This window comes from Microtus oregoni, unplaced genomic scaffold (assembly GCF_018167655.1).
Source record: "Microtus oregoni isolate MIOR12 unplaced genomic scaffold, Mior012 000007F_ref0000211, whole genome shotgun sequence".
Lineage (NCBI taxonomy): Eukaryota > Metazoa > Chordata > Mammalia > Rodentia > Cricetidae > Microtus > Microtus oregoni.
The window spans coordinates 21020303-21039795 of record NW_024543066.1 but is presented as its reverse complement, the minus strand read 5'-3'; the positions used below and the strand labels follow the sequence as shown (position 1 = coordinate 21039795).

The following is a 19493-nucleotide window of genomic DNA, read 5'->3' as shown; positions in this document are numbered from 1 at the left end:
AATTTCATGAGTTTCACTTATTCAAATTTCTTGTGTGTGTGTGTGTGTGTGTGTGTGTGTGTGTGTGTATGTAGTATCATAATGTAAGATACAAAGGAATGTCTTTTGATTTCATTTACCTTTGCTCCAGACCAGTTTTTCAGGGGGTCTCAAGGGACATATTATAGAGAGCACTTCAGAGTGGGGACAGCATGACACACAGACACTACTTACTTCTCAATAGAAACTGTGTGAGAAGTGAAGTAGAGACAAAGACTTCAGCAGGAATAACATTCACCCACAAGTCCAGTCACAGCAATGTGGAGTTCTGGTTGTTAGTAGAAGGGAAGATGCTGTGACAAGGGAGAGAATCTCACCAAAGGAAACCATAAGTTAAGGTGTAGTGCGTTCAGAATTAGTGCTGCTGAGATGCAACTCACAGTTTTTATGTCAGTGGTAGAAGAGATCACAAGCAAGTTCGGAAGCAAGAGCCAGACGGGGTGCACACACCCTTAATCCTGGCACTTAGAAGGGAGCCAAATGGACCTCTTAGGAGTTCAAGGCAGCCTGGTCTATACACTGAGTTCTATGCCAACCGAGACTATGTAGTGGGACCCGTCTCAAAATAAAAGACTGAATGAGCAAAAGAGGAAGCAAGAGTGAAGGGAGGAGGCACACTCACGTTGTGACAGCCTGCTCTCTATGCTGGACGTTAATCACTTCTGCCTGTGATGGTTCCAAGATCCAGTCACCTTCCACTAAATCAACCCCATAAACATCCTACTACATGGCACACAGACAACACCGTGACAGGTTCTTCAAGTGAATTCCAAAGAACAAAGATCCCAGCAGAGGCAAGAAATGGGGCGTGGCTAGAGCAGCACTCTGTGCCTCTGTGCCTGGGACATGAACATAGATGGGTTCATCTCTAAAGTACAGAAGTTGATATGGGATGTCCTCTATATGTGTTGCTTTTATTTGTTCTGGAATTGCAGGTCTAATTTAGCTGGAACTGTATTATTGCACTCTGCCAAGATAAACCTTCACTTCTGTGTAAATTTTTCCTGTTGGAACAAGGGTATGTATGAAGTAAAGGTGGTTTAGCAGTTATTCACCAGGCCGTTCTGTTTTGTGTATTAAAATGGGTGGTGTTCGTACTTGTAAAAATCCTCTGTCAGTAATTCAGATTGCTTTTTAAAGAAAGAGAAGAGAGGAAAAAAAAAATAGCTCAGTAAAGTCTTATCCTGGGACCTGGGTATGCTCCAGAAAAATCCTGGTTAAAAAATAAATAAATAAAATGAAAACAAAACTAATCATACCAGGGCTTGCTCGTTAATCCCAGTGCTGAGAAGGGACAATCCATAGCTTAGCCTGCTAACCAAGTCCCAGGCCAGTGAGAGACCTGGGTGCTTGAGAAATGGCAAATAAGGTTGTTCTCTGGTCTTCATGAGCATATGCACCAGTAGACACGTACACATAAAGAATAGGAAGAGATGACTCGGCTTAAGAACACTGGCTGCTCTTCCAAAGGACCCAGGTTCAATTCCCAGCACCCACATGGCTATTCACAACTGCCTGTAACTCTAGTTCCAGAGGATCTGGCATCCTCACATAGACATACATGCAGGCAAAACCCCAACATATATGTACACACATACATAATAAATTAGAATAGGAAGAAATCTCAGTTTTTTAAATTTATTTATTATGTACACAATACTCATCCTGCCTGTATCCCTGCAGGCCAGAAGAGGGCACCAAATCTCATTACAGATGGCTGTGAGCCACCATGTGGTTGCTGGGAATTGAACTCAGGACCTTTGGAAGAACTGGCAATGCTCTTAACTGTTGAGCCATCTCTCCAGCCCAAGAAATCTCAGATTTTTTAAAAGATTTTTTAATTTATGTGTATGCAATGTTTATTTGGCCTCTTGTGTCTACCCTAGCCCACTGTGCCCTCATCTTAAATTCCTACATATGCAAAGACCCTATTTTTAAGAAACATTTAGTAACGTGTATGTGTGTGGGGATATGTACGTGAGTGTAGGTGTGTAAGGAGACCAGAGATGGCGTTGGACGCTCTGGGTCTGGGGTTACAGGTGCCTGGGAGCCACCTGTTGGGGGCGCTGAGCACCAAGTGTGTGACCTCTGGAGAACAGCATGAACTCTGAATTGCTGAGCTATCTCTCCAGCCCAGGAGAATCCTCTCGTTTTCTTGCTCAGATACCTGGAGAAGTAGGAAGTGCTAAGAATTCTAGGGGAGATTCAGTGAGAAGCCTGTAACAACTCGTTAGTGGAAAACCAGCACTCCAGTGGCCATGTATTTTCCTTTGCCCCTGTAGGGTTCAGCTCGGTACACCAGCGTATGCATGTTCATTTGTTAGTGTCCAGTCACAGATCTTAATGCTAAATACTGCATCAAGGCCAAAGTGTCACTTGGACAACAGGCACGAAACTGGATTTTATTTATGAATAAGCCCAAAGGCAATTGCAATTTTAATTCTACGATTATTGAATGACTGGTATGTATATGTCCTGGAGCCCAAAGACCACTTTAAAATGTCTAGTTGGAGGCCTGCCTGAATACCACAAGAAAACGTGTTCCTGCCTACAGTGGGTTTGAGAGCATCTGTATACATAGGAACCACTTTGTGTCCTCCCCCTGGTGTTAATGTTAATATGGAGATCAAGAGAAGCCACATTGATGTTTGGGGATTTGGGGTTTTTTTTGTTTGTTTGTTTGTTTGTTTGTTTTTGTTTAAAAAGTCACAGTTGGAGTAATAAATATTAAAATTAAATTCAACATCCTACAACTGGAAGGTTGTTGAGTTGAATATTTAGAAGTGAGAAGAAACAGTCCAGGGCATAGGAAGTGGGGCTCTGTTGTTGCACAAGTAAAGCTGCTTTTTTTTTTTTTTTTGTGAAGCTGCTTTTTAAGGCACTTGCTTTCTCTGAGTCAGAAGTGCGGTGATAGCAAAGCTGGGTAGACTGCTCAGAGCCGTGCTTCTCAGCCTTCCTAGTGCTGCAACCCTTAAACGCAGTTCCTCATGTCATGGCGACCCCCCAACCATAAAATTATTTTCGTTGCTACTTTCTAACTCTAATTTTGCTACTGTTATGAATTGCAATATAAAATCTGTGTTTTCTGATAGTCTTAGGCGACCCCTGTGAAAGCGTCTTTCCACCCTCAAAGGGGTCATGACCCACAGGTCCAGAACCACTGGCTTAGAGTCTCACAAAGCTGCAGTAAATAGTTCCTACTGATGTCGGGTTCTCAGCATTAAGATTGAGCAAGGCCCTGCTTCCAGTCTCTGAGATTACTGGCAGAATTCACTTCTGTGTGATTGTAGAACTGATGGAAAGCCACCTCTTCAAAACCAGCACTGGGGGGACTAGCAAAATGGATATTATTAAGTACATAAAGCATCTTGATCATGTTCTACTGGCCATAATCAAACCACAGGTCTTGTCCTGTCTCAAGGAAGAGAGGGGTTACATGTGTAACTTGCAGGAGTCTACCAGTTGAAACAGTCCATCTGTTGAGCACTGGCTGGCGTGTTCCTGTGTCAATTCCAAGTGTCCGTGCTTTGATATATGGCAAGGGGCAGTATACCCCAAGAGTTGATATATGGCAAGGGGCAGTATACCCCAAGAGTTGATATATGGCAAGGGGCAGTATACCCCAAGAGTTGATATATGGCGAGGGGCAGTATACCCCAAGAGTTAATATATGGCAAGGGGCAGTACACCCCAAGAGTTGTGTGGGTGGCAAGCTCTTCAGATTGAGGTTCCTCTGCTTCACGTGGTCGGTCTCAAGACCTTGTAAGGACTGGTTCCTTAGTCCTGACTTCATGTCTCTAAGGATTGCTTCATTTGGATTTATCTGCTTTGGTCTACATTTGTCTGGCCAGAGGTTTGGTCTGGCCTCTAGACCAAAATGGTCTGACCATTTCCAAAAATGAGTCAGATATAAAGTCGGGTGGTTGTGGTGCACGCCTTTAATCCCGGCATATGGGAGGAAGAGGCAGGCAGATCTCTGTGAGTTCAAGGGCAGCCTGGTCTGCAGATCTAGTGCCAAGACAGCCAGGGCTACACAAAGAAAGAAATCCTATCTTGAAAAACAAAACAGAGTCAGATATAAAACGCTGGTCCCTAAATAAAAAAGGTTACCCTTAAAATGGCATCTAGCAAACTGAGATCTGATCTGTGCGTTATTTCTGTCTACTTTTACTTTTGTCTACTTTTGTTTTGGTTTTCTTTGAAATTATTAAAATATGGAACAAGTAGTCTTAGGCACTAAGTAATTCTTCATATTCTCATTGCTAGCTTCCTTGTATGAAAAAATTGTTAGTCAGTAGAGGTAATTATACCAAGTGCAGTAATTACAGAGAAATGCAGGTGAGTATGTTTCTGTGTTCATATGATAGATATGACCAGGTATTATAGTGCATACCTGTAATCCTAATGTTGGTGAGATTGAGGCAAAAGATTTATGAGTCTGAGGCCAGCCTGGGCTACACAGCAAAGCCATTTCTCAGAAGCACTTATTATATCAGATGGTGCATCAAAGAAAATTCAAACAAACTTTATCAAAACAACACTGATGTGGGAGTGATTTCTTATTAATAAAGAAACTGCCTAGACCCATTTGATAGGCCAACCCTTAGGTAGGCAGAGTAAACAGAACAGAATACTGGGAGAAAGAAGCTGAGTCAGGGAGTCGCCATGGTTCTCCCACTCCAGACAGACGCAGGTTAAGATCATTCCTGGTAAGCCAGCTCGTGGGCTACATAGATTGATAGAAATGGGTTAGATCAATATGTAAAAGCTAGCCAATAAGAAACTGAAACTAATGGGTCAGGCAGTGTTTAAAAGAATACAGTTTCTGTGTAATTATTTCGGGTAAAGCTAGCCGGGTGGCAGGACACAGCCCGCTGCTCCGTATTTCAACAAAACACACGGTAGGGGATGTAGGAGGGAGAGCTGCTGAGCTCATAGCAGTTGAGAATGAATGGAAGGAAAAAGAGGGGCTGGGGCTTGATATCAGCTCCCAGGGTGTGTCCTCTGTGGCTAGAAGACCGCTTGAAAATGCTACCTCCTCCTGTTGATGCCAGGTTGGGGCCAAGCCTTTAACATGTGGGCTTTGGGGGGGGGGGCACTCTAGATCCAAATGATAGCAACTCCATTCACCCTCATTTGGAGAAAATTTTTAAAGTGAAAGTTCAACTTTCCAATGGAAAACCTGACCCATGATCATTATCTCCAAGAGGAGCACAGGCAGCAAAGCTGAAGAGGACTGAGGTGGGTGGAGACACAAGAAAATTTAATGGTGCCGTAGTGGGGGATTAACATCTTAAATTTCCGAGAATTCGCTATTGTGCTACAGATGGTGGCTGAGATAGTTCGATTGTGTCTCATCAGCCGTTCTAGGAGATTCTGCAGCAGCCTGGCACGGAAACCAGGAGGCATTATAGACTTGTGTTTTTCAGTCAGAGATGCAAACAGGAAGCCCTGGAAGGATGTTCCCTGCCTTGTGGAGCAGAGGCTGTCAGTACCTCTGTGTCCCCGAGCCTCTCAATGGAATTCTCGCTTGATCTGCCTGCTTGTGCCTGAAACTCTTGGTCTTGGAAGTTTGGACCAGTGCCCTCTATCTGTGCTTGTATAGAAGCCACACCCTCCCCAGACAGGAAGACACCGCCACCCAGTGGCTTTCAGAGACTCCAGTCCTGTGCATACAGTTAGTTAATTCTGAGGTGAATGTCCCGCACACTTCCACGTGGCTTTCCTGCAAGGTTGAGTCCCACTGCGCACTAGGGTGGTTGGTTTGGTGGCACCTTTCACTATTTTCTCTCTCTCTCCCTCTCTCTCTCTCTCTCTCTCTCTTTTTTTTTGGTTTTTTGAGACAGGGTTTCTCTGTAGCTTTGGAGCCTGTCCTGGAACTCCCTTTGTAGACCAGGCTGGCCTCGAACTCACAGAGATCCTCCTGCCTCTGCCTCCCAAGTGCTGGGATTAAAGGCGTGCGCCACCACCGCCCAGCCTTTCACTATTTTCTCATCCCTTATCACTGAACCACTTTAGAACTGTTTTCTGTGTCCCCTCCCCCACATAAACTATTTGCACCCACATTTTTGTCACAGGTCTGGTCCTGAGGGAACCAAACCAAGACGCCTTTAATATCTGGCCCTCTATAGGACTTCGAGGGACAGGCAGAAAATGTCCAAAAAGAACAAAAAACTGTCAGACAGTGGTGGCGCACGCCTTTAATCACAACACTCGGGAGGCAGAGACAGGCAGATCTCTGTGAGTTCGAGGCCAGCCTGGTCTACAGAGGGAGTTCCAGGACAGTCTCCAAGGCTACAGAGAGAAACCTGTCTCAAAGAGAGAGGGGGGGGGGGGGGTAAAAGAAAGGAAGGAAGGAAGAAAGAAAGAAAAAAGAAAGAAAGAAAAAAAAACAAAAGACCTAGGAGTCACTTGGCAGGGGTACCAAAGCTTCACAAGCCAACACATTATTGTGTCTTCTCTCGAAGGGGCAACCAAAATCCACAGCCAGCAGCCTTCATCTCCTCTCCATCTATTGCCCTCTGAGACAGACACATCTCATGAGCAGAGCCCTAGCAATTGGGACAAAAACAGAAACAGACAAAGGCTCACTTCTTATTAGTAATTCTGCTAGGCACAGTAGAGGTTCAAATCATGGTCTAAAATGAAGCCTGGCCAGAACAGGCACTTGCCATGTGCCATGATGTTCATATTGACAGCAATGAAATTGTACATATGTCTATGACTATTTCTTAGGAACCATATGTGGACTTAGGGTCTTTTCTTTCTTCTTTGTGATAAAGATGGAACCTGGAGCCTAGCACACGCTAGACAAGAGCTCAACAACTAAACTATATCCCCACCTCTCTTCCTTCTTTCCTTCCTTTCTTTTGCTTGCTTTTATTGAAAAGTTTAGCAATGAACTTCCTTTCATAATTCTAACTATCTCTTTGTTCCTATTGAGTGCAATGGGCTAATATTAAACTTTGAAAGAGGGGCCAGTTGAGTTCCACGTCAATGCGCCTCTGCCTAGAAGCCATGTCTTTTATAGAATTTGGCTCGGGCAATAAGATCATCAACTAAATCAACTTCTATGTCTTCAGGAGTAACAACGGTTTCCAGTCCTGACTTAAAAGCAGCCAGACCACCTGAAATGAAACACACAGGTTTAGATTCCAATATTAGCTGTCAGTAGACATAAAACATGAGCTCCCAGGATATTAACTCCCCACCCTCCACGCAAATATTCCAGAGTAACGAGGTTTCTGTCTCTCTTTACATAGCACAGATCTGATAGAACTAATACAAGATTGTAACATTTTCTCATTTAGTCAACAATTCACTTCTTCACTCATTCATGTTTGCTTTTTCATTATTATTATCTGTACAGTGTTCTGCCTGCGTGTATGCCTGCAAGTCAGAAGAGGGCACCAGATCTCATTACAGATGGTTGTGAGCTAACATGTAGTTGTTGGGAATTGAACCCAGGTCGTCCAAAAGAGCAGCCAGTGCTTTTAACCACTGAGCCATTTTTCCAGGTCCCTCATTTATAGGTTTTAAAGCACCCATTGAGTACCAGAAAAGGCTCCTCACTGAGTGCAAGATACCCACGATGTATTCATTCCTCGTGGGGGCCTCTGTACATGCATGCACTCTTTTACCCTAGAAGTTCGTTTTCAATCATCATTAGTATATTTAAAAGAATTGTACTTTATGCTCATATGCTCCTTCCTACCTTCAAGGACCTTGAGATAGAAAATTCTTTGCTCAGAGTTCAGACTGTTAAAGTGTGGAAAGAGAAAATAATGTGAATATACAAATCATGATCCTGTAAGAGAAACTGAGGAATTGGTGTGGCTGGATGGATAGAAAGAAAAAAACAAATGAGTCCCAGAAGAAAAATCATCATTTTTTTTCTGGCTGTGATGACTGGCTATAGCAGTGTCTCCAAATAAATAAATAAATAAAATGAAAGCAAAAGGAACATATGATGGCAGGGCTAGTGAGTCAATTACATCCGGGAGCTGCTGAACTTGAGGGGCTCTGAATTTAGCCAAACAGAAATTTTCACTTAGACTTCTTGGGGTAACTGAAGCTCTAACATTTCAGAGTAAAAGTTTATTCAAGCAATTTGGAGAATAGTTAATAGTGTTGGATCAGGGGGAAAAACTATGAGAAGGTAAACACTTTTTAAGTATTGTATTAATGCTTAAGGTGTCATTCAGTGGCTTACTAGTTGGCTAGAAGGACAATAAGAAACCCAACATCTTGTAGGAAGGGTAAGGATGTGAAGACATGCATGGCTCAGAGGATGCTAAGGCATTCTTTAAGATGGGCTTCCTCCTAGTCAACCCAGTGGGGATGCTTCTAGGGCACATTTGCTGTTAGGAGTCTCATTCACTGCTCATTTAGATAAAGCTCTAGACATAGAGCCTACCTTTGAGGTGCTGAGCTGAATTCCATGTGGGAAATTTTCTCTGGATTGCCTTAATCTTCTCTGCTAGGATCCCAACAGACTGCAGAAGGTGTTCTTTGCTGTCCCAAGAGCCAATAGGATGGTGCATTTTATCAAGCTGGAAAATCCAAACAGTTGTATTGGTATCTGGGCAAGGTGGCACAGTTTCCGTTGTTCCTAGGTCTCTCTCTTTGGATTTAAGTTCAAACACTGGGTTCAGCATCTTTGATTCCCCCCCCACCCCTTTGTATTCAAATTTAAATGCTGGCTTCAGCATCTTTCCTTTGATCCACAAAAGGCTATATACTCTAATGTATTGTCTTTCACAGGCGAGAGTCAAAGAAATACCAGTTTGGGAGAAGCTCACTTGGGGCTTTCTGATAAGCAAAAGAAGGAAGGAGGAGGAGGGTGAGAAGGAAAATATGTTTCAAAACGAATAGTAACTACTATCCAACCCCTAGACATTCACAATGAAAATAATTATGTAACCAAGTCAAATAAAACATTGTTTCTGCTAGGCTTGGAGATATAGGTAACTAAAGAGGAGGAGGCAGGAGGGCTACCACAAGCTCCAGGCCAGCGTGGGCTACTAAGCAAGTTTCAGTTTGGCCAGAGTTACAGAATGAGTTGTTGCTTGCCTCAAAACCAACAAACAAAAGACCTGGAAAGAAATATCTAGATAATAAGGCTCCCCTTCCTCCAGTTAATCTAAAGGAACAAAGGTAGCCGAAGAGGGGCTCAATTACAGGATTTCAATTCACGTTCATGAGTTTTACTTCTTCAGGAGCCCCGAGAAGACATTATTGTTATTGTTATTATTATTATTATTATTATTACTTAAGGGTTAATAAACTTATAAACTTTTCCCAATTGAAGTATAGTTCATGTGGTTTATAATATCTATAGATATAGGTATAGTTGATACATTGTAGTTATGAGGCACAGGAAACATTTTAAAGACATTCTAGTCCTTGAGTGAAACACCACAGATATGTCACAGAGCAAAGTGTACCGCATTCCCTAAGCCAGGCACTCGAGTGTTCATGTCCTGAAATGGACTTTGAGTTTGGGCTGAACTTCTGCAAGCAGAGACAGAGTCGGGCTGATAGAAAGTCTCTGGCTATCTACCTGCATCAAACCAAATTTCTGTCCCCTATGGTCCCAGCCATTTTGCAGGACAACTCCACCATGGCTTTCTCTGGAGATGATGGCGGCGATGATAGCTGGGTCGATGCAGTATCTCTGTCCCACTTCTTTGATGAGGATACGGTAAGGCTTGATGGCTTTCAAGTCCATCTCGGCAAACATTTCGGAACCGTGGACCCCTATGTCAAAAGAAAAGAAACCATTTCCTCTACTCCAGAAAAGGACGGGTTCTCAGAGTTTACTAATTCAGCCTCAGCTTCTGACCACACCCACAGCTCAGGATGATGATTCTAAGACCATTCTTAGGTCGGTCGGACCTCTAATTGCAGAAACCTAGGCAGGTCCACCAACTCCTGTTGGAGTCGCTGCGCTCGTCTCTCTGCTTCCTGCCATTACTAGAAGTCAGTGGAGCCACGTTTTACTCCGTCAGGCTCTGAGACCTGCCAGTTCTGTGCCAGAGGATGTGACTCCTTGCTGAGCCTCTGGTCCGTGCGTTGAAAACATGGGTTTAAACGTGGCCTTGCGTGGAGGAGATTTTGGAATGGAATTGCAAAGGAGGGATATGTCAAGAGCAAGAGACTCTGCTTGCCTTTAGAATACTGATGCTGCAGCACGGACTAAACGAAGTCAGAACTGAGCCTTTTATTTGAGGAACGGTTTTGCTATATCAAAATTCACACACCTTGACATTTGGGAAAAATCAGGAAGAAAACAAAAAGTGGTTAGGTTGGCTAGGGCGCTTTTGTTTTATTTTGTTTTGTTTGTTTGTTTTTGTTTTTAGACAGGGTTTTCCTGGTTGGCCTAGCACTCAAAATATAGAGTATAGCCTCAGATCCATTTCTTTCTGCCATGGGAGAGTTAAGTTTAAAGGTGTGCACCACCATATCCAGCGTACTTTTTTAACTTTTAATTTTGATTCATGATTGTTATTGTAATGTCGGCCCCTTTTCAAAACCAATTACCTCCTAAGGAAAACTCTGTAAATGATAGTGGGAATGATGGACAGGACCCTGTTCTCTTTGTACTTACCACAACTCATCAGATTATTAATGTCACAGGGGGCCCCAAAAGTCTCCATGGTCATGATGTCTCCATAGCAGCCATGGTAAAGTCGGGCATGCAGTTGAGGGTTCATGGAATGAGTGAGGGGATATGAGCCCCTGGAAGTGCCTGGAAGGCAGAATGATGATCTATGTAAATCCTGTGAGAAAACACTGCTGGACTTGGCTGACTACACACACACACACACACACACACACACACACACAGTTATGCAACAGTAGAGACCATAATTTATTCCTGCTCAACTCCTTTTTCTACCAATAATTCATCAGTCAGTCAAGGCAAAAATTTGATTCCAAACTTTGTTTTAACTTCTAGGCGTTATTCCAGAGCACAATGGAAATACATGTGAAAATCAGTGCATATAGGTTTTATAATGTCATGTATGTTTATATATATCAAGAAATATAGAATAGGTACTGTTTACATAGTATTCACTGTTGTAGAATATGTTTCCCCTGTGAAGTCGTGTCTTTGTTGAGGTGTCTTCTGATTGGTTTAATAAAGAGCTATATGGTCAATAGCTAGACAGGAAGAGGTTAGGCAGGACTTCCAGAGACGGAGAGGATTCTGGGAAGAAGAAAGGTAGAGACGCCAAGAGATACAGAGCAAGCAGGATGCACAGGAGGAAAGGTCACAGCCACAGTATGTACCAGAATGTAGGTTAACATAAATGGGTTATTTTAAGTTATAAGAGCTAGTTAGGAACAAGCCTAAGCTATAGGCCAAGTTTTCATAATTAAGTCTCCGTGTCATTATTTGGGAATTGCTGGGACATAGAAAGACTTCTATTCACATTGCATTAAATATTAAAAATCATATAAAGGGGCTGGAGAAATTGCTCAGCAGTTAAAAGCACTGGGTGCTCTTCCAGAGGTCCTGAGTTCAATTCCCAGCATCCACATGGTGGCCCACAACCATCTCTAGTGGGATCTGATACCCTCTTCTGTCATAAAGGCACACATGCAGATATATAAAATAAATCTTAAAAATTTAAATATCTTCTAAAGTTGATTTAAAATACAAGAGATGTGTGGGTTACTATGCAAATCATATTCCATTTTATTAGGATGGACCATTTAAAGGGATGAACCATTCTCAGATTTTCGTATTCACAGGAGTCATAAAACCACCACACTGATACTTAGGAACAACTGTACACCAGAGCAAAGGAATAATGGACTCCACACTACAGATGCACATAAAATCTAAGGTACCTGGTTTGGGAATGAGGCTACAGAATAAAGACATCTATGCAGAAGCTGACCCCTTCTTCCTGCTCCGCGACCACTATGGTCGAAACTGGAGCTACAGACAGTTGCGAGCCATCATGAGATACTGGGAATCAGGCCTGGGTCCTCTTGAAAAGCAGCCACTGCTCCTAACAGCTGAACCATCTCTCCAGCCCCAGACAAATGAGTTTGTTGTTATAAATTTGCTCTAAAAGACTCCAACCAAACATATGCATGTCACATACAGATATGTATGTGCATGAACACACATGCACGCGTGCATACACACACACACCAAACTTCAAAGCCAAGCAAAGTAGGCGGGGGGGGGGGGGGGGGGGGAGGGGGGGGGTGGAGGGCTTGATAAGAGAGGCAAAGGGTTGAAGCTGTAAAAGCTTGTTATGGGTTCGGGAAAGCTTACTATACAATTCTCTGTTTTGTAGGTTTGAAATTTTCTACAGCTAAAATAATTTAATCTATTTTATTTTAGCTAAAAGAATTTTTAGAGCTGGGCGGTGGTAGTGCAAGTGAGGGGGCGTGGTCTGCGTGAGAGGCGGGGCATGCGTGAGGGGCGTGGTCTGCGTGAGGGGGAGTGGTCTGCGTGAGGGGGCGGGGCCATATATCCCCGAAGTTTCGGCCTGCCGGCCGGCTGCTCTATAATACTACATCTCCCATGATTCCCCGGGGCGGCCATCTTGCCGGAAGCCAGGCACCAAGCACTGAGCATCAAGCACCAAGCACTGAGCACCAAGCACCAAGCACTGAGCACTGAGCACCGAGGACCGAGCACCGAGCACTGAGCACTGAGCACCGAGCACCGAGCACCGAGCACCGAGCACCGAGCACCGAGCACTGAGCACTGAGCACCAAGCTCTGTGCACCGAGCACCGAGCACTGAGCACTGAGCACCAAGCTCTGAGCATCGAGCACCGAGCACTGAGCACCAAGCCCCTCGGGAGGCAGAGGCAAGTGGATCTCTGCGAGTTTGAGACCAGCTTGGTTTACAAGAGCTAGTTCCAGGACAGCTAGGACTGTTACACAGAGAAACCCTGTCTCAAAAAACAAAACAAACAAAATTTAGGCCAGGTGGTGTGGCTCAGTACATACCAAGTAGAGCGCTGGCCTAACTTGTGTCAAGCTCTGCGTTTTATTGCCAACAAGACATGGAGGAGCAAACCCACAATCCCAACACGCAATAACACTAGGGGACCAGGAGTTAAAGGCCATCCTAGCCTACAAGGTGGTATTCAAAGCCGTAGCTACTGTGACACTACCTTTAAAAATGTTTTTAGAATATTCTTTCAAAAGTTACTTTATCAAAGGGAATGGGACTTATTGTAGGGATCGAATGTGTGTTCAGCATGAACAAAGTTTCAATCCTCAGTACCCCCAAAGTTGCTTTATCAGAGAGCTTTTTTTGTTCACCTATATTAAAAAGGTGAACAAAATCATCCTTACACTTCATTCTTGGCCCCCAATTCCTTACATTACTATAAATATATCAACAGGCTCACTATCTATTAACAGAGAGGAAGCCTTTGTCATGTTTACTGTGTATCCCGCATCCCACAGACATCAAAGCAACCTGGGATACTTATTAAAAATGTTTGCCCTGGGGCTCCTCAATACTATGCATATTGACTCAGAAATGTTGACCCCCCCAAGGCCAAGTAGCATTCTTAGTTAATATTTTATTTATTTGTTTGTTTGTTTGTTTGTTTGTTTTCAAGACAGGGTTTCTCTGTGTAGCTTTGGAGCCTGTACTAGCACTTGCTTTGCAGACCAGGCTGGCCTCGAACTCACAGAGATCCACCTGCCTCTGCCTCCCAAGTGCTGGGATTAAAGGCGTGCGCCACCACTACCCCTCAGGTGACTTTCATACATGCTTAAGAATCATTGCTTTATGCATACATTGGGGACTTAACAACACACCTGAAAGCTCTAGAAAAAAAAGAAGCAGACGCGCCCAGGAGAAGTAGAAGACTGGAAATAATAAAACTGAGGGCTGAAATCAACAAAATAGAAACAAAGAAAACAGTCCAAAGAATCAATGAAACAAAAAGCTGGTTCTTGGAGAAAATCAACAGGATCGACAAACCCCTATCCAAACTAATTAAACGACAGAGAGAGAACACGCAAATAAATAAGATCAGAAATGAAAAGGGGGACATAACCACAGACACAGAGGAAATTCAGAGAATCATTAGATCTTACTACAAAAGCCTGTATGCCACAAAACTGGAAAATATAAAAGAAATGGACATTTTTTTAAATAAGTATCATATACCAAAGCTAAACCAAGACCAGGTGAATGATCTAAATAGACCGGTTACTCGCGAAGAATTAGAAATGGTTATCAAAAATCTCCCTTCGAAAAAAAGCCCAGGACCAGATGGTTTCAATGCAGAATTCTACCAGAACTTCCAAGAAGAACTAATACCTATACTCCTTAATGTATTTCACAATATAGAAACAGAAGAGTCATTGCCAAATTCCTTTTATGAAGCTACAGTTACCCTGATACCAAAACCACAAAAAGACCCAACCAAGAAAGAGAATTACAGACCGATCTCACTCATGAACATCGACGCAAAAATTCTCAATAAAATACTGGCAAACCGAATCCAAGAACACATAAGAAAAATTATCCATTATGATCAAGTAGGCTTCATCCCAGAGATGCAGGGCTGGTTCAACATACGAAAATCTATCAATGTAATCCACCATATAAATAAACTGAAAGAAAAAAACCATATGATCATTTCATTAGATGTTGAAAAAGCATTCGACAAAATTCAACACCCCTTTATGATAAAGGTCTTGGAGAGAATAGGGATACAAGGGTCCTACCTAAATATAATAAAAGCTATTTACAGCAAGCCAACAGCTAACATTAAATTAAACGGAGAAAAACTCAAAGCCATCCCACTAAAATCAGGAACACGACAAGGATGTCCACTCTCTCCATACCTCTTCAACATAGTGCTTGAAATTCTAGCAATAGCAATAAGACAACATAAGGAGATCAAGGGGATTCGTATTGGAAAGGAAGAAGTTAAGCTTTCGTTATTTGCAGATGATATGATAGTGTACATAAGCGACGCCAAAAATTCTACCAAAGAACTCCTACAGCTGATAAACACCTTTAGTAATGTGGCAGGATACAAGATCAACTCCAAAAAATCAGTTGCCTTCCTAAACACTAAGGATAAGGAAGCAGAGAGGGAAATCAGAGAAGCATCACCTTTCACGATAGCCACAAACAGCATAAAATATCTTGGTGTAACTCTGACCAAGGAAGTGAAAGATCTACTTGACAAGAACTATAAGTCTTTGAAGAAAGAAATTGAAGAAGACACCAGAAAATGGAAAGACCTCCCTTGCTCTTGGATTGGGAGGATCAACATAGTAAAAATGGCAATTCTACCAAAAGCAATCTATAGATTCAATGCAATCTCCATCAAAATCCCAACAAAATTCTTCACAGATCTGGAGAAGACAATAATCAACTTTATATGGAAAAACAAAAAACCCAGGATAGCCAAAACAATCTTATACAATAAAGGATTGTCTGGAGGCATTACCATCCCTGACTTCAAACTCTATTACAGAGCTACAGTATTGAAAACAGCTTGGTATTGGCATAAAAACAGAGAAGTCGACCAATGGAATCGAATAGAAGACCCTGACATTAACCCACAAACCTATGAACACCTGATTTTCGATAAAGGAGCTAAAAGTATACAATGGAAAAAAGAGAGCATCTTCAACAAATTGTGCTGGCAAAACTGGATGTCAATCTGTAGAAGAATGAAAATAGATCCATATCTATCACCATGCACAAAACTCAAGTCCAAATGGATTAAAGACCTCAATATCAGTCCGAACACACTGAACCTGATAGAAGAGAAAGTGGGAAGTACTCTACAGCACATGGGCACAGGAGACCACTTCCTATGTATAACCCCAGCAGCACAGACACTAAGGGCATCATTGAATAAATGGGACTTCCTGAGGCTGAGAAGCTTCTGTAAAGCAAAGGACACTGTCACTAAGACAAAAAGGCAACCCACTAACTGGGAGAAGATCTTCACCAACCCCGCAACTGACAAAGGTTTGATCTCCAAAATATATAAAGAACTCAAGAAACTAGACCGCAAAAGGCTAATCAACCCAATTATAAAATGGGGCACTGATCTGAACAGAGAATTCTCAACAGAAGAACTTCAAATGGCCAAAAGACACTTAAGGTCATGCTCAACTTCCTTAGCGATCAGGGAAATGCAAATCAAGACAACTTTAAGATACCATCTTACACCTGTCAGAATGGCTAAAATAAAAAACACCATGATAGCCTTTGCTGGAGAGGTTGTGGAGAAAGGGGTACACTCACCCATTGCTGGTGGGAATGCAAACTTGTGCAACCACTCTGGAAAGCAGTGTGGCGGTTTCTCAGGAAATTCGGGATCAACCTACCCCTGGATCCAGCAATACCACTCTTGGGAATATACCCAAGAGAGGCCCTATCATACAACAAAAGTATATGCTCAACTATGTTCATGGCAGCATTGTTTGTAATAGCCAGAACCTGGAAACAACCTAGATGCCCTTCAACGGAAGAATGGATGAAGAAAGTATGGAATATATACATATTAGAGTATTACTCAGCAGTAAAAAACAAGGACTTCTTGAATTTTGCATACAAATGGATGGAAATAGAAAACACTATCCTGAGTGAGGTAAGCCAGACCCAAAAAGAGGAACATGGGATGTACTCACTCATATTTGGTTTCTAGCCATAAATAAAGGACATTGAGCTTATAATTCATGTTCCTAGAGAAGCTAAATAAGAAGGTGAATCCAAAGACAAACACATAGGCATCCTCATGAATATTAACCTTCATCAGGCGATGAAAGGAGACAGAGACAGAGACCAACATGGGAGCACCGGACAGAAATCTCAAGGTCCAAATCAGGAGCAGAAGGAGACGGAGCACAAGCAAGGAACTCAGGACCACGAGGGGTGCACCCACACACTAAGACAATGGGGATGTTCTATTGGGATCTCACCAAGGCCAGCTGGCCTAGGTCTGAAAAAGTATGGGATAAATCCGGACTAGCTGAACATAGCGGACAATGAGGAATACTGAGAATTCAAGAACAATTGCAGTGGGTTTTTGATCCTACTGCACGTACTGGCTTTGTGGGAGCCTAGGCAGTTTGGATGCTCACCTTATTAGACCTGGATAGAGGTGGGCAGTCCTTGGGCTTCCCACAGGTCAGGGAACCCTGATTGCTCTGCGAGCAGATGAGGGAGGGGGACTTGATCGGGGGAGGGGGAGGGAAATGGGAAGCGGTTGCGGGGACGAGGCAGAAATCCTTAATAAATAAATAAATTTAAATAAAAAAATAAAAAAATAAAAAAAAAAGAATCATTGCTTTAAGAGACCTGCAATATGATCGGGAGCTTGTGCTAACATCAACACACAGGTCTTTTTAAGATTGGTCATCCTTCACTTGTATACAGATCGTACGGTGGCTCATAATTAATTCACTGGCTATACAACTCTGCAATTAAAAATGAGTAAAAACTTTAAAAACATGTTGCTTTGCTTTTGACCAAAAGTAACTGCAAATTATTGCTCTTGGGTTGGGCTCTCGTTTCCAAATATAGAAGAAAAAACTTTCAAAGAACTTTCTTCTCAGTCAATCATAACAACGAAACACTGCATACAATTGGTCTTCATTTTTCTTAAACTACTGTTTTCATGTTTTCTTTCCTTATATCTGTCTGTCTGTCTATCCATCTATCTTTTGTTGAGACAAATTCTCACTCTATAGCCAAGGCTAGCCTATGGAGCCTGGGCTAATTTCAAACGTGTGGCACTTCTTTGGCATTAGCCTCCTGAGTGCTAGGGTTACAGGTATGAGACACCACACCTGGTTCATCTCTTCTTGTCCAAGGTCCCTTTCTGTCCCACTAACCTTCTTCAGGACCAGGATTCAAGTCCCAGCACCCACATAGTGGTTCATAGCTATCTACAATTACAGTTTTGGGGTATCCAATGCCCTCTTCTGTCCTACATAGGCATGAACATGGTGCACAGACATATACAGGCAGGCAAATCATTTATATATATGTATATATATTAAAATATATATAGCATAATAATATTTATATATAGTAAAATAATTGCAAAAGTTTGAATAAATCTTCTGTTCTGGCCTTACCCACTGGTTCACTTTATCACAAATACTTCATCTCGACACAGGGCATTTACTAAGTCATTGCTTCCATCCAGCAGCCTCTTCCCTTCTCATAGGGATCACCATGCATTCCTCACTCTTTCCATGGCCTCCCCCAAGGCTTTCAGGTCTGAACATCCTCGATCGATGTGAACTTTTCATTCTCAACTTCCACACTAACGAATTTTCCCTCTCCATATGCTCATCTAATAACTCATCGAGAATTTTCTCTTCATGTGCCATACTCCTCTTCATAAGAAACCCAGCCAAGTAGGTGCATTGCCAGAGAATACATAGAACAATTAGTATTTAATTATTTTAAATCCCCACTAATATCTCCTTTGTGCGCTTAGCAAACAGAAAACACTCCTAAGAATAAGCAGTTGGCCTAGGCTAGGGAGGTAGCTCAGTTGCTGTGTTTATTGGGCTATCTTGACAGCCAGCCTAGCCAAATCATAAACTCCAGGTTCTGTGAGAGGCCCGACCTGATCTCAAAAAAAAAAAAAAAAAAAGGTGGAGAATAATTGAGGAAAACACTTGATGTCGATTTTAACCTCTACTTCTGTGTGTGAGCATGTATGTGTATGCACGCACACACATGCGCACACACACACACCTGTACACATATTTATATGCATATATGAGTGGACACACACACAAAGAAAAGCAAAGACAAGAAATTAAGCAGTTGGTTAATGGCCAAGCAGGTCCAGGAGAGCCCATTCTTCTATTGCACGTAATCATTGTTCTTTCTGACTATGTTAGAAAACAGACACCCTGGAATAGGGAAAAATGCCGATCAGTTACTTACCAATGAGGGCAACCAGTCCCCAGAACACCGCCGAGGGTAGCATGGTGGCGACTCTTATCCTTTGGGGTCTGTTCTGCTTTGAAACAGAAACAGATTACTCTGAAAACATGAAGGTTTCTTAACAGAAAGTTCCTCTGATTTAAAAAGTAAATAAAAAAAAAAGCTTGGCATCGTTTCCAGTTCAATGCCCATTTTCCAGTTCTATGACAGCATTCCTGCAGCCGCAAGCCTGTACGTCGTTAGAGCATTCCCAGTTCATTTCAATCCAGTGCCATGCAGATATCACTTCTTACGTACGTCACCCCACATACACTTAGCAGAGGTTTGCTGCATTCTGTCTCCTCCCAAACAGGTTCTTCCCTTGGTTCCGTTTATAAAGCATCTTCTATGTTTCACAAGATACAAGAAAACTAGCGCTTACCTCTTTTGCAGCTTCCCAGAGAAAACTCTCCTGCCTTTGAAGAAGCCTTTAGTGGCAGCACCCTGCAGGTTAAGGTTTCACAGAGTGGTGGCCTTTACTGTA

At 42.6% G+C, this 19493-nt stretch overlaps 1 protein-coding gene across 1 annotated transcript; it reads right to left on the bottom strand.

Moving 5' to 3' along the window:
* Positions 1-7047: 7047 nt before the first annotated feature.
* On the bottom strand, positions 7048-19013 carry Lyg2 (lysozyme g2). The gene is made up of 5 exons (XM_041655254.1): positions 18971-19013; positions 10649-10789; positions 9602-9798; positions 8456-8591; positions 7048-7166 (listed from the first exon to the last, which is right to left on the bottom strand). Exons 1-5 carry the CDS (start codon positions 19011-19013, stop codon positions 7048-7050), a joined length of 636 nt encoding a protein of 211 aa, XP_041511188.1.
* Between the last annotated feature and the right edge of the window lie 480 nt (positions 19014-19493).

Bases quoted from the DNA above. Each gene is read 5' to 3' on its own strand.
- Lyg2 (XM_041655254.1), bottom strand. From the start codon at position 19,013: ATGCTACCCTCGGCGGTGTTCTGGGGACTGGTTGCCCTCATTG. The intron at 10,790-18,970 runs GTAAGTAACTGA...TCTGCCTTCCAG, and splicing joins GGGACTGGTTGCCCTCATTG to GCACTTCCAGGGGCTCATAT. The intron at 8,592-9,601 runs GTAGATAGCCAG...TGGATTTTCCAG, and splicing joins AGAAATTTGGTTTGATGCAG to CTTGATAAAATGCACCATCC.